Raw genomic sequence first — 13,895 nt, 5'->3', positions numbered from 1 at the left:
CAGTACCCTAAAATTTGTACTTTCTTATTGAAAATGTCTTTTTATTCTATTTCAGATATTTCTTTATGTTAATTGTAACAACATTTTTCTGATGTTATTGTGGAAGAAAACGTTACGTTAGTATGGATAAACAATTTGGATTAGCAACACATCTTTTAAAATAATGGAAAAGTGCTTTCGATTTACGTTTTTATCTTTATAGATTATGTTTTCCAAGAACGTATCACTTTCATAAAAAAGAGGTACCTGTGTTAGTTTTGGTTTGTTTGTTTGTTTGTTTGTAATGAAGTAGAAAACTACACGATAGGCTAACACTGATATCGAATCTTGGTTTCCAGCGTTGTAAGTCCGCAGACACACGCTGTGCCACTGGTTTGTCTGAAACAACTTCAATTCTTATAATTAATTGGCTGCAGTAACGTGTTGTTAATATAAAGTTTTTTATGCGCTAGTGTATGTAACAATACTTATTCGCCCAGCATGGCCAAGTGGTTAGGTCGTTCAACTCGTAATCCGGGGGGTTGGGGGTTCGAATCCCGTTACACCAAACATGTTCGCCCTTTCAGTCATGGGGGCGTTAAAATGTTACGGCCAATCCCACTATTCGTAGGTAAAAGAGTAGCCTAAGAGTTGGCGGTGGGTGGTGGTGACTAGCTGCCTTCCCTCTAACCTTACACTGCAAAATTAGGGACGGCTAGCGCAGATAGCCCTCGTGTAGCTTTGCGCGAAATATAAAACAAAACAAAACCAAGCATCACATATATGTATATAAGTGGCACGCATTTTTAACTTAATCTGAAATATAACAACATAATTACTGTTATGCATAACGTATTTTACAACTATACATATTTTATTTCACGGATTATGTGTAGAATAAGAGTTTGTATATAAACATAACCCTGTAGTGACGTCATTGTGCAAATACCGAAGGATCGAACTTTTCTCCAAAACATTAGTAGGATAAAATTAACCCTTTGTTGTAGCTCTACGTAAAAGAACTAGAGAAAACGCTATGAATATATCCAGTGGACTGTCACATCAATCAAGTTATATGTTTCTGTACGTTCTATTTCCTCAACAACCGAGTTTATTTTACACTTGCTACATTGCTCGTGAAGATGCGTTACATTAACCTTTGACCTCAGACATTAACAACAATTTCAAACTCGTTACAAAGTCATTTTCCACCAACAATCGTTCTTTGTCTCTGGAAGGTTTTCATGAGTCACACGCACCCTATTCCCTCTTTGTCTGGGTGGCTTAGTTGTGGATTGGCCTTGTTTCGTCCATACCCTTTGTTCTGAATACAACATGTCACCTTAATAGACTAGTTTTGAAAGATCGGCTACTTATCTTCAGGTGCTAAATCTGGTTAAGCGTCGAAAAATTCTTACCTTGGTGTTTCCCATCGTTGTTGTCGTTTCAAAATAATGGTTACCTTGGTGTTTCCCATCGTTGTTGTCGTTTCAAAATAATGGTTACCTTGGTGTTTCCCATCGTTGTTGTCGTTTCAAAATAATGGTTACCTTGGTGTTTCCCATCGTTGTTGTCGTTTCAAAATAATGGTTTCTTAAATCTTGAGGCTTATTTTTCGGAATGAATAGTACACAACTTTAAGTGTGGTCACGGTGAACATTAACTTCTGTATACGAATAGGTATGTTTTTTTTTACTTGAAATACTTCATTTCACTAAACTTTAATTTGAGTACGTTTAATTATTATTCAACTTGCAAATAAGCAAAAATCTCATCGTTTTTTACTTAAAAAAAAGACATTCTTTCAAAATAAAATCCTTTTGTATATTTTTTTGTATAACTGTCATTTAGCTGCATTTCCCGATAGGTCATTTTACGGAGTTAAAACGCTAAATTCCGGTGTTCTATTCCATACGCTACACAGAATGCAGATACATCATTCTGTAGCATTTGTTTAAAAAGTAGTAACATTCAGGTGCACTAGAACTAGCAGGGAGAAAATAATTTACATTGTAACCAACAACAGTTCTATCAAATTCATGGTAAGAGTCGCTACTGCTGACGTTTATAGAGATTAACCAAGATCAAACGGAAGAAAGTTTTATTTGAAAAATATGGTAAAGTGAAAGTTTTAAAACGTTAGAGAGGATTTCATGATAAAGAAGAAAACATACAAGGTTCCAGGAGGAGGAATTTTGAAGATAAAACCATTTTAAATGTGGAGTTTTATTTACAATTATTTGATAATAAAAAATCAAAACAAATATTCAAACTTTTACAGTTACGTAGTATGAAATTAATGTTGTTGTTGTTTTGAATTAAGCACAATGGGCTATCTGTGCTCTGCCCACCACGGGTATCGAAACCCGGTTTTTAGCATTGTAAGTCCGCAGACATACCGCTCAGCCACTGGGGCGAAACGAATGAAAATATTACGATTACAGACACACATTTATTAACATAAGCAACGAATCAGCTAGTTAATGGAATGTATTTTACCAGAAACTAAACTTGAACTCGCCGACTCTCTGTAAAAGTTAACTTTATTATCGTTGCAGCAGAAACAGAATTAAAGTAATAAAACCCAAAATGTTTGATAAATGATTTTAGTTTTTAACCTTCCAGCTTTATTTGTTTGCCTAACTGTTTCTGTACGTATCCCTGTCTTTCCATCTCTGTGTTTGTCTATACTCTATATCAATAATGAACCAACTCATAAGATTTCTAACATTTTATAAGTCGTCTGATTTGAAACTAAAGTACTTGAAATCTTTCTGTGTGGATTCTTTTTTCACAAGTGTATTCATTAATAACGTAGTATTAAAATAAACCTACAGAGTCAGACTTAGAAGGGAAACACTCGAGTTATCTTAACAGTTATGTGTTTCTACAAACACAAACTTCTTCGTTATTTGACTCATGTATGAGATTATTCACACATTTCTGTACTTAGCAATCTGGAATACTCCCCAAGACTTGTCTATGAAATGTAAATACTGTCTAATGTTTCTTCTTGAATTGTAAATTTTTATTGTATATGCCAGATACTGTTTTTCATTGGTCAAATATTATTTTAAAACAACCTATTTATCCAGTTTGTACATATTTTAGGTTATTTATACATTACAGAGTTATTAGAAAGTCTCTTCAAAGTATTTCATATCTGATTTTCGTTTATACACAGCAGGACAAGTCAACATATTGTATTGTTTCTGACTCTTCGGTTTCCAGTACTTTCATTTACATTCGTTAAAGTGTTTAGAAATGCGTCAAGAAGTATATGTTGGTTATTTTGAATTTCGCGCAAAGCTACTCGAGGGCTATCTGCACTAGCTGCCCCTAATTTAGCAGTGTAAGACTAAAGGGAAGGCAGCTAATCATCACGACCCACCCCCAACTTTTGGGCTACACTTTTACCAACAAATAGTGGGATTGATTGAAACTTTATAACGCCCCCACAGCTAAAAAGGCGAAGATGTTTGGTGCGACTGGGATTTGAACCCGCGACCCTCGGATTACGAGTCGAACGCCTTAACACGCTTGGCCATGCCGAGCCCAAAAAGTATATAGAATAGCGTTCAGTATCAGGAATGAATGGCAACCTCTAGGGCATCGCTTTGTGCGCATGTGTCAAGATCTCGAAATAGTGAAAATGATTTACAGTACCGGTTGCTTGAAGTGGGGCTGAGCACGCTTGTCATGTTGAATTCGCATTCCAGCCCCTCGTAAAATATAAACAAGATGATTATTTAATGCACCCCCAAGGCTTTGATTTGAAAATGAAGAACCTTTTGCAGGAGTGATAATGGTGACGCTTGTTTAATAACGTAATTTATTATTTCCTTTTAGAAGCTGTTTCGACAGTTCACGTTAAACTGTTTAAAAAGATTTGCACCCTCTGGCGTAATACAAGCAAAAAAAAAAAGGCTTAGCACTTAAGAAATCAGTATATGATTGAATGTCGCTTTATAAAGATAACAATCATAAGCTGCAATAGTAAGTTATATATCGATAAATTATAGCTTACACTTTGTAAGTGTGTATGTGTATATATATATATGTAACGTCATATGGAATGCATGTAAATACACAATACAGCCGATCACATAAATTTCTGCAGAGAGAGTGTATACTGCAAGACTGTATAGTGTTGTTACAAAAAAAAAAAAGTATAATTTATAATCTGGTATGTAGACCATTGTAGAGCGTGATGGCTTGTCCATCTGCATCTTAATGTTTGCTTATATTTATGCATTATTCCATTTCTGGTATGTGGTCAGCCACTCGGGACTTCCTCCTCCATATATTAGGTGCATCATTTCTAGTTATTCCTTCCTCATATCCATGTTCACCGCGTCTTTTCATCGTATTCTCTATCCAATGCTCTTTTCATCTGGTCCTTCTTCGCTGCATATCCAAACTGATCTATTGTACTTCCTCTGATCTTACAAATTCCCACTCTTTACCCGAGTTTATAATTATGTGAAAGTAAATAAATAGCTGTGGGTTATGTACTAATGTTTATGGTTTAAGAATGTATACAAACCACGTTTTTACTCTTACGTTCTGGATCGGATTGTTTAGTTCTCCAAGTAGTATTTGAACACACAAAGAAAAATACCAAAACATCTTTCCCTCCCTTACTTAAAATTATAAAACCTTCTTAAGAAAAACATTCATGATTAAAGCTGAGTACGAAACTAGTTGTATCGAGTGATATAGGTTTTGCTGTCGAGTGTATATTAATCATTAATGGAATAAATTATTTTGCCATAAAAAGCATTGTAATAATGAGTGAGTGTGTGTGTGTGTCTGCTTCTAGCAAAGCCACAATGGGCTATCTGCTGAGTCCACCGAAGGGAATCGAACCTCTGCTTTTAGCGTTGTAAATCCGAAGACTTGCCACTGTACCAGCGGAGGACTTGTAATAATGATGTCTTCTGATATGTGTTTATAAAGTTACGTAGTTAACAGTTGATATGATCCAGGGTGGACATGATGTAACGTTATGGATGTCTTACTGATGTCAGAAGAGTCGTTGGTCATTTATTAATATTATTGCGGCATTAGATCGAAACAGTTCATAAAAGTAAATACATTTAGACGTTACTCTGAATTTTTTATTTGGGAAATGACTTGACCTTCTTTTTATTTAGATAAAAATGTGGTTTTCTGTTACAGGTGACCATCTCCGTATCTGTGATCGCAGTCACACGTGTTGCACGAAAGAGATGGAACACAAATTGAGCACACACAGTCGCGTGGAGTTCGACAAACTTCTTAGGGATGGTATTGGCTCCTTGAAAAATCTTTTCGCATCCAAGACAGCGAAATTTGATAGTAAGTAACTGATATTTTGTGTTTTAATGGGTAAAAGTATCAGTAATAAAGAAGGATGAAAAAATGTTGGTGTAACATCAACTACTTAACGTTGTTATAACGTTGTACATCAACTACTTAACGTTGTTATAACGTTGTACATCAACTACTTAACATTGTTATAATGTTGTCCTGGTGATGTTAGGATATTTTATTAACTTATATATGTAATCTCTAAAGCTCTTTAAACATTTTTTTACTGTTTTATTTTATTAGAATTTGTTCTGTTTACATTTTATTTTTGTAATACTTTAACTTTTGCTCTTTCATGTTATTAAGCATTTTTATAACATTCCCTGCTATTTATTTTTGTATTTTAGCCTGGCATGGGCTCAACTCGTAATACGGGAATCACGGGTTCGAATCCCTCTCTCACCAAACATTCCCTTTCAGCCATGGGGATGTTATAATGTGACTTTCATTCCCACTGCTTGTTGGTAAAAGAGTAGCCCAAAAGTTGGCTGTGGCTGGTGATGACTAGCTGCCTTTCCACTTCCAAATTAGGGGCGGATAGCGCAAATAACCCTCGTGTAGCTTTGCGTAAAATTCAAAACGAATAAACACATTCTCTATTTTTTGTTTGCTCGTTTGCTTTTATCTTTAAAGTTTAAGCACGTTCCAACCATAGTACCTGAATCGTTTTATATGTTCAAGACTACAATTACCTTATTTTTAAGGCTCATATTCATTATTGGCCTAGTGGTTAGCGTGCCCGGAATGTGAATCCGCGAATTCAAGGTTCGTGTCCCATAGTCTGCAAAAACGCTCTCCGACGCTTGAGGCCACGGGTTCACTCACTGTGAGGCTCGAGGTGAAATCCCACTGCTGGGTCAGACAGGTATAGCCCAGGAGTTAGAGGTTGGTACTTATGATCAGCCACTTTTCCTTTCTGTAGTTTAATTGTTAAACATTAAAACGGGTGAGTATGCGCAGATAGACTTCTGTGTAGATGAAACAAAGAAAACAATTCATTTCTTGCACGTTATGTAATTTTACTTTACCTGTTTTGGGTATGTTATGAAATAACACCAATTGAAAACGAATTCGGAATTTATATTATTGTTATATACACGTACCAATAACTCAGAAAATAAGTAATAAATCTTCGGTGTTTAATTAACGTACTTCTACCTTCTACTCCCCTTTGTCATAAAGTAGGACTCGCCGAAAAGTTTCCAAGGTTCAGGCATGGTCGTCTTTGGTTCACAAGTATTCACCAGAGGGAGGGTAACAGGTACATCGGTAGAACTAAATCGCATCGCAGAATTAAATGGAACGGTTGTAATCCTCAGTTTAAAGCGCTAGCGTGTTCTGTGGTATGTTGCGACTCGAACCTGGAACCTTTCGTTCCGTATCCCAGCATGCAAATCATCAGCTATGTCCGGCTCGTATTTAGTTTATAAATAAAATAAAAATAAACTACTGTTTTGTATTTGTACCAAAAGAAACGTATTGTGATTAACAGTAAACAAGGCTGTATTGTATTTATTTATTTATTAAATTTATTCGTCAGAATAATTTTGAATCTTTAACCCTTACGACCATGTAAGTTTATTCGCTCAACGTGAACGTATGCCAAAATATAAGTGGTTACTTGTGTATTAAAACGTTCATTTACTTTTTTAAGTGTTCATTTTCAAAGACTTTCCTTAACCGTTTATACCGTACTAGCATGAGTCGTGGATTCTTAATGACCATGTTATCAAACATCCAGTACACGACTCGGTGAACTTTGACCGTGTCGAATTGTCTAAAATGTTGTTGTGAATGTTGTTTGTTGACAATCTCTCTTACGTTTGGTTGTCAAGCACATTCAGACATGACTCTTACTATATGGAATCTAACATACTATACACAAGACTGAATTCGTTTTTTTTAGTATGTATTTGGAACTTCTGTTTTTTATAGTTTTCACGCTTGAAGTGTTAACAGAGTGAAATATCTGTCAAAACGTTACTCGAAGATTTTGAACCTTAGCAAAACAAGCCCAGAATCTAGATGAAGTAACACTGAAATGTTAACTGTGTTCTCACCGTTGATCAGATGTAGTTGATGCAAAATGGTCAGTTTAAATGATGCAAAGTAAGATTCACTCTGTGTTTGTGTGTATGTCACGTAACTCCTAAACCGGCAGGGCATGGCCAGGTGGTTAAGGCACTCGACTCGTGATCTGGGGGTCGCGGGTTCGAATCCCCGTCACACCAAACATGTTCGCCCTTTCAGCCGTGGGGGCATTATAATGTTACAGTCAATCCCACTATTCGTTGGTAAAAGAGTTGCCCAAGAGTTGGCGGTGGGTGGTGATGACTAGCTGCCTTCCCTCTAGTCTTACACTGCTAAATTAGGAACGGATATCGCAGATAGCCCTCGAGTAGCTTTGCTCGAAATTCAAATCGAAAACAAATCTCTAAATCGTTTATACTTTATCACAACGACTTCTAAATTGTACCAAAACGAATCGTCTCAGTCCAGTAGATTACAGCTAGTGGTTGTCAAAGTGCAGTCTGTGGCCCACTAATGGTTCGAGAGGGTCTTCTAGTTGGTCTTGATGCAGAATGGAAGTCATTGACGCCGGGACCATAAGAGAAACAGAACAAGTGGGGAAGATGGTAGATGGGTCGTGGAGTCTCTTCCCCCACCGAAGTGGTATGAGAACGAAGAAATTTAAGAAGCTCTGGTTTAGAACAGTAAGAATGAGAAGTGTGTTATTATATTTATGGATAAGTTAACCAGTGCTCGCATGAAGTAGACTAATGTTTTTGATATCTTTAATATAACACTACAATATAACAATACGATTTAATTAAACATATACAAAAACGTAACCTACGGACAGAGGTCATCCAGTGAACGTAAACGATGAAACCAAAAGAATCGCACCATATTTGGAAAATTTCGCCATCTTCTGTCGAATAAATATATGAAGATCACGGAATACCGGGTGTGTGGTTATTGCATGCACCACAGATATTTTTCAAATTTTCTGAATCTTAAATACCCAAAGTATGAAAGTCTTATGGCTTTTTGGTTGTGGTGCTACATTGTATTTATTATTTCGGTCGCATAGATAGATGATTTTATACATGCTTTGTCCATAATAGTAAGATTGGTGAATAAAAACAAAGTTATGACCATTGAATGACTAAACCTCTATTAATATGATTGTTATTCAGCTTCTGTCGTTTTTATTTCATGTGTTTAAGAAGCTGTACTGTTTGTTTGTCTTAGTATAATAGCATTGAACGTTTTGTTCCATAAGTAAATAAATAAATCTTTAGAGTTTATGAGTTCTAGGTGTCACAATATTATCTAAGACTCTGAAAGGACACACTGATGGATTATTCTATGTTATTAACCCTATCACGATAAGCAAGTTCCTTTAAAGTGTCCACTTCACACTTAAGTTTCAAACACTTAAGTACAAAATAACGAATGTAAATACATTTCAATTGTATTTTAACTCAAACATTGTAGAATTTATATTCTGTCATTTTGTAATAACGTTTTTAGTGTAATTCGTAAAGAACAAAATAAATGTTGAAATGTTACTTTGTGCGCAGCTCTGACGAGTCTCACTTGAAAATAACGGTCTTATCAAATTCTGTAGATTTCCTGCCCATCTCAAAGTAAGGATTTAAATTTGGTAAGACCATGCCATCCCTAAGAAACTTAATCAGTCCTGCTCTTTTTATCTCACGTGAGTTGTAAAAAAAATAAAAATACTATTTTGCTGTAGGGCTTGTTACGTACTATGTCCGCCAATGCTCTAATTATAAACCTGTTTTGCCGATTAAAACGCCCAATCTTCTCCCGAGGTTTATATGAGCACGTCATTCTTGGTTACGCATTTAAGGTTCTTCTTGAATAAATTTGTCTTTTAACAAGCATGTGAAATCTTTTAAGACAACGCAGTAAAAATTAAACAAAGCATTTTCACACCGAAAACAGAATGTAAATCGTTAACACAGCAACGTGTTAATTAAAGAAGCCGATTTAAGCAGTTTCGATTGGAACACATAATACCTAACGCATTGGAAAGGCAGTTTTTTGCATATCTAATTGTTGTTAGGCATTTTTCTCGTTTGTATGTTTGCTTTTGAACTTCGTCCAAAGCTACATGAGGGCTATCTGCTAGAGGGAAGGCAGCTAGTCATCACCACACACCGCCAACTCTTGAACTACTCTTTTACCAACGAATAGAGGGATTGACCGTAGCATAATAACGTCCCCACGGCTGAAAGGGCGACCATGTTTGGTGTGACGGGAATTCGAACCCGCGACCCTCGGATTATGAGTTGAGTGCCTTAACCACCTGGCCATGCCGGACCAACTCTTTTCGTATCCGGCGATATTATTAGAAAGCATACAAGGTTTAGATTGCTTCTGTAGAAGATTGGAAACATTATATGTCATTATAAAATATACACGGCATACCCTTCATATATACTGTGGCCAACAGAAATCCAAGTCTACGTGTATGTTCATTGTGAGTTGTTGTTATTGTGGTTTTGAAAGGGAAATTTATATAAATTGACGAGGAATCAAACATTACCCAAATGAATTTCAGCAACGAGGCTCCGAAAAGCTACAGTTGTGAAATTTTATAGTTACGCTAACTTTGTTACTGTTGTAATCATAACTTGTGTTTTATCCTTTGCTTTAAGTAATTCTTTTGTCTTCTTTTTTTTTTTTAAGATGGGCGGGCATAGCTTAATGGTTAACGTACCCAGATTCTGAAACCCGAGTTGTTGCCAGAAATATGTGTGCTTGTCACTTTGGGGCTGTGCATGCGCTACAAGAATAGTAAGTAACCCAAGAATTGACTGTGAGCGCTGTAGGATGTCAACCTTTCTTCCCATCAGTCAGTTGAACAAGGGAAACAGACTGTGAACGGACCCACTGGCTAGCCTGTCTTGTGTGACGGAATAATGGATGTGACCGTTTCACAGTCAGTACACGCTAACATGAGTTCCATAATTGACAAAAGTGATGACGTCATTTATATATATATATATATATTACCTCGTTTGTACCACTTTTTCTAATTGTGTCGCGTGTCTCAACTTATACAATGTTGTTCGTTGTAGTGTCTGAAACAGTCATTACAAGTGATTGAGTAATAAACTGTTATAAGGCTACTAGTTCCTGTTCTGAGTTGCGCACGGGGTTTCTGTACGGGATTTTTTTTTAAATTTTATTATGATGAGTTTAATACGTGTAAGTTCACGCGAATTGTACATGCTATTTTATTCCATAATTAGGCGTTCGGGCCCATTATTTCGTGCCCTGGCATTTCGGGCGCCCGTCATTTGTGGATCACAAGTTCTAATCTCATCACGCGATGTGTTCACTTTTTCAATTATTGGGTGTTACAGTGTAATGGTCAGTATTAATTGTTGTTGCTAAAGAGTAGCTCAAGAATTGGCCGTAGGTAGCGTTAACTAGCTGCCTTCCCTCTAGTCTTATTTGTTGTTTTATAATTAAACACAAAGCTACGCAATGGGCTATCTGTGCTCTGCCCACCATGGGTATTGAAACCGCAAATACCTCTGTGCCACTAGACGGTCCCTCGAGTATATAACTTCTAACTTAAGGACAGATAGTCCCTCTAGTATCTTTTGTGCGAAATTCAGTAAATGTTATTTATTATAACGCTACGTACAGTTTTCTTTAAAATCTGAACTTTCTATATAAATACACATTTAATATGAGTCTCATGTAATTCTTTACTGAAAGTACAGTTGGACATTTGTTGAGAGGTATTAGGAATTGACTTAATCAAAGTGATGCAGTTGTCTCATGCTTCATTATCACATCAGACTTGTCTGCATTCGCTTCCGTTCAAGAAAGTTTACACTGTCTCAAGAAACTTTAAAAACTGAAAGAAATGAGGATAAATTGAATCTGATTATGTCATAGCTCGCAGTAGGTGGGTTAAATGGGACAGCTGCTGTGTTGTGGCGTTGCCTGTTCTGTACGTGATGTCTTGTCATCTTAACATCCACATCCGTTAATTCCTCGGATTTTGGTACTTCATGTGAACGTAAGGGATGTGTACGAACGTCAATCGCATCATTCTCGTCTTCTGTTTTTTCAAAATCGTATCCGAGTGAACACTTGAAAAAGTAAATAAACGAACCGCACACAAACCTAGAAAAAACACGACCATAATTTAGTTCATTTAGCTCTTGTTTCAAATATTATTTTGTATAATATTATGTGTTTTATATTTAAGTTTTCAATGTTCTAAGATTAGAGTTTCTTAGCACATTGTGTCTTTGTGTTTCGAACGTGTTTTTAAAGTTGCATCTTGTTCTGCGATTTGTCAATCCATATTTATAATTTGCATTTATTGTTGCCAGACACGAATCTAATTCAAAAGTCTGAATTTTAATGTACGCAAATCAAAACGTATTTCATTGTTAAGGGGCCGTTTAAAAATAAGTATTAAAGAAAGTCGATTCTAGAGTTATTGCTTTTTTTTTTTTTTCTTTTAATTTAAGATGCATTTCGTTACATTTCTCCTGGAAGTTAAAACACAGAATCCATACCTCGGATTTCTTTATGGCAGGGAATCTTATAATCTTCTCAGGGCCTGGCATGGCCAGGTGGGTTAAGGCGTTCGACTTGTAATTCGAGGGTCGCGAGTTCGAATCCCGGTCACACCAAACATGCTCGCCCTTTCAGCCGTGGGGGCGTTATAATGTGACGGTCAATCCCCACTATTCATTGGTAAAAGAGTTGGCAAAAATCTTGCGCTCTGTAGTTACGAGTGTACTATGAGAATGACGGGGAAATCCCGCTGTTGGATTAAATAAATAACTTAAGAGCCTCATCCCTCTTGTGTATCGATTCAAAATTGGAGAATGGATATTCGCAGACGTCCCTTACGTAATTTTGCGCAAAAAAAAATTATGTAAAACAAAATACAAGTTTTACCGTTTGAAGGCGGTATCTTGTTTTCAAAACGTCATTTTATTCCAAAGACCTCGATTAGTAAAGCAAAAAGATAAAATAAAAATAATTATAAACAGATCCAGATAAAAAATATTTAAATCGATAGAATCCTGATAGTGTTCAATTTCTAATCAAAGAAATAAACGTCAAGATTCCAGAAGAAGTAATAATAAACATTTAAGTTAAGCTTATTCTAACGTTACATCAGGAAATAAAAAACCTTACGCGATCAATGTGACGACAACCGGATGCGAACCATGAATTCACAGATTTATTGTCTGTACACACAAACTACTGCGCCAGCCTCGGCCTGAAATGTGGCAACTAACTGGGAAAAATTAAAGTGATACAATCAGTTGTTAATTCGTGGCCAGGTATGGTCAGGTGGTTAAGGCACTCAACTCGTAATCTGTGGATCGCGGGTTCGAATCCCCGTCCCACCAAACATGCTCGCCCTTTCAGCCGTGGGTGTGTTGTAATGTGACGGTCAATCCCACTATTCATTGGGTGGTGATGATACTGTAAGATTAGGGACAGCTAGCGCAGATAACCCTCTTGTAGCTTTGCGTGAAATTCAAAAACAAAACACTATTAATTTATTGGTTTGGCCAGTTACCCCTCCCCATTGACTGAGAACCAGTGTTGTTTTTTTACTTACACTGGAAATGATTATAGATAAAATTTTCAAGGTAAAAAAACTTTGTAAAGGTGTTCTTTCTTGAAAATCTCGATTTTTTCTATGAATTGTGTTTTATTAAAAGTCTCATGAATAATGTAAGTTCAGTTCTTTAGTGAAGTAGTGGTTCCATCAATTGAAAACGAGTTTTCATATAGATGGAAGTCTCCTTTTAAATTAAATCAACCATAATGCACGCACTATTTTTGGAGCCTTTCAGTACCGTAGAATAATTTCCCTTGAGACAAAAGTCATTTCATTTTTTGTAAGTATATTGGGTTACTTCCCTGCAATGGTAAGTAAAGCAAGGACTTCGTTCATCTGTGAGCTCTTTGGAAAATAAACGTACAGGGACAGCGATATAAAAGAAAAACTTGCAATATTCTGAATCTACCTGTGCCTGTTGCTCGCGTTTACGCGTGTGAGTTCGCCTGGTTTACTAATATAATCACGTGGAAGATCGAATCATTCAGCCTCACTGCTATTGTCTTTCTATTTTTTCTTCACTGGTAAAAGAATGTGTGTGTTTTTCTTATAGCAAAGCCACAAAGGGCTATCTGCTCAGCCCACCGAGGGGAATCGAACCCCTGATTTTAGCGTTGTAAATCCGGAGCTGGTAAAAGAAAGTTTAATTTGGTGAAACAACTGTCGGAACTTTGTTATCATAAGATTATCATATTCCTAAAAAGAAATTTAAGTGGAATCTAGTGTGGTTAAAGTATTCTTTAGAAAAGTGAACAATATTGTTGAAATTTGGAATGTTTTAGATGTGTAGTTTATCTATTGGATTTGGTTTGTTTTGAATTTTGCGCAAAGCTATACGAGTGCTATCTGCGCTAGCCGTCCCTAATTTAGCAGTAAGACTAGAGGGAAGGCAGCTAGTCATACCACTCACCGCCAACTC

The 13,895-nt window shown here is 36.4% G+C and overlaps 1 protein-coding gene across 1 annotated transcript in view; it reads left to right on the top strand.

The window, feature by feature from the left end:
* LOC143256668 (glypican-6-like) overlaps positions 1-13,895 on the top strand; it is a 105,350-nt gene that overhangs the window by 47,694 nt on the left and 43,761 nt on the right. The window contains exon 2 of the mRNA XM_076514174.1: positions 5,161-5,319. Within this exon, the coding sequence (XP_076370289.1) occupies positions 5,161-5,319 (159 nt within the window). The remainder of the gene's footprint in view (positions 1-5,160; positions 5,320-13,895) is intronic.

The sequence above is a fragment of the Tachypleus tridentatus genome, chromosome 7 (assembly GCF_004210375.1).
Source record: "Tachypleus tridentatus isolate NWPU-2018 chromosome 7, ASM421037v1, whole genome shotgun sequence".
NCBI classification, from domain to species: domain Eukaryota; kingdom Metazoa; phylum Arthropoda; class Merostomata; order Xiphosura; family Limulidae; genus Tachypleus; species Tachypleus tridentatus.
This window is presented reverse-complemented; position numbering and strand designations above follow the sequence as displayed.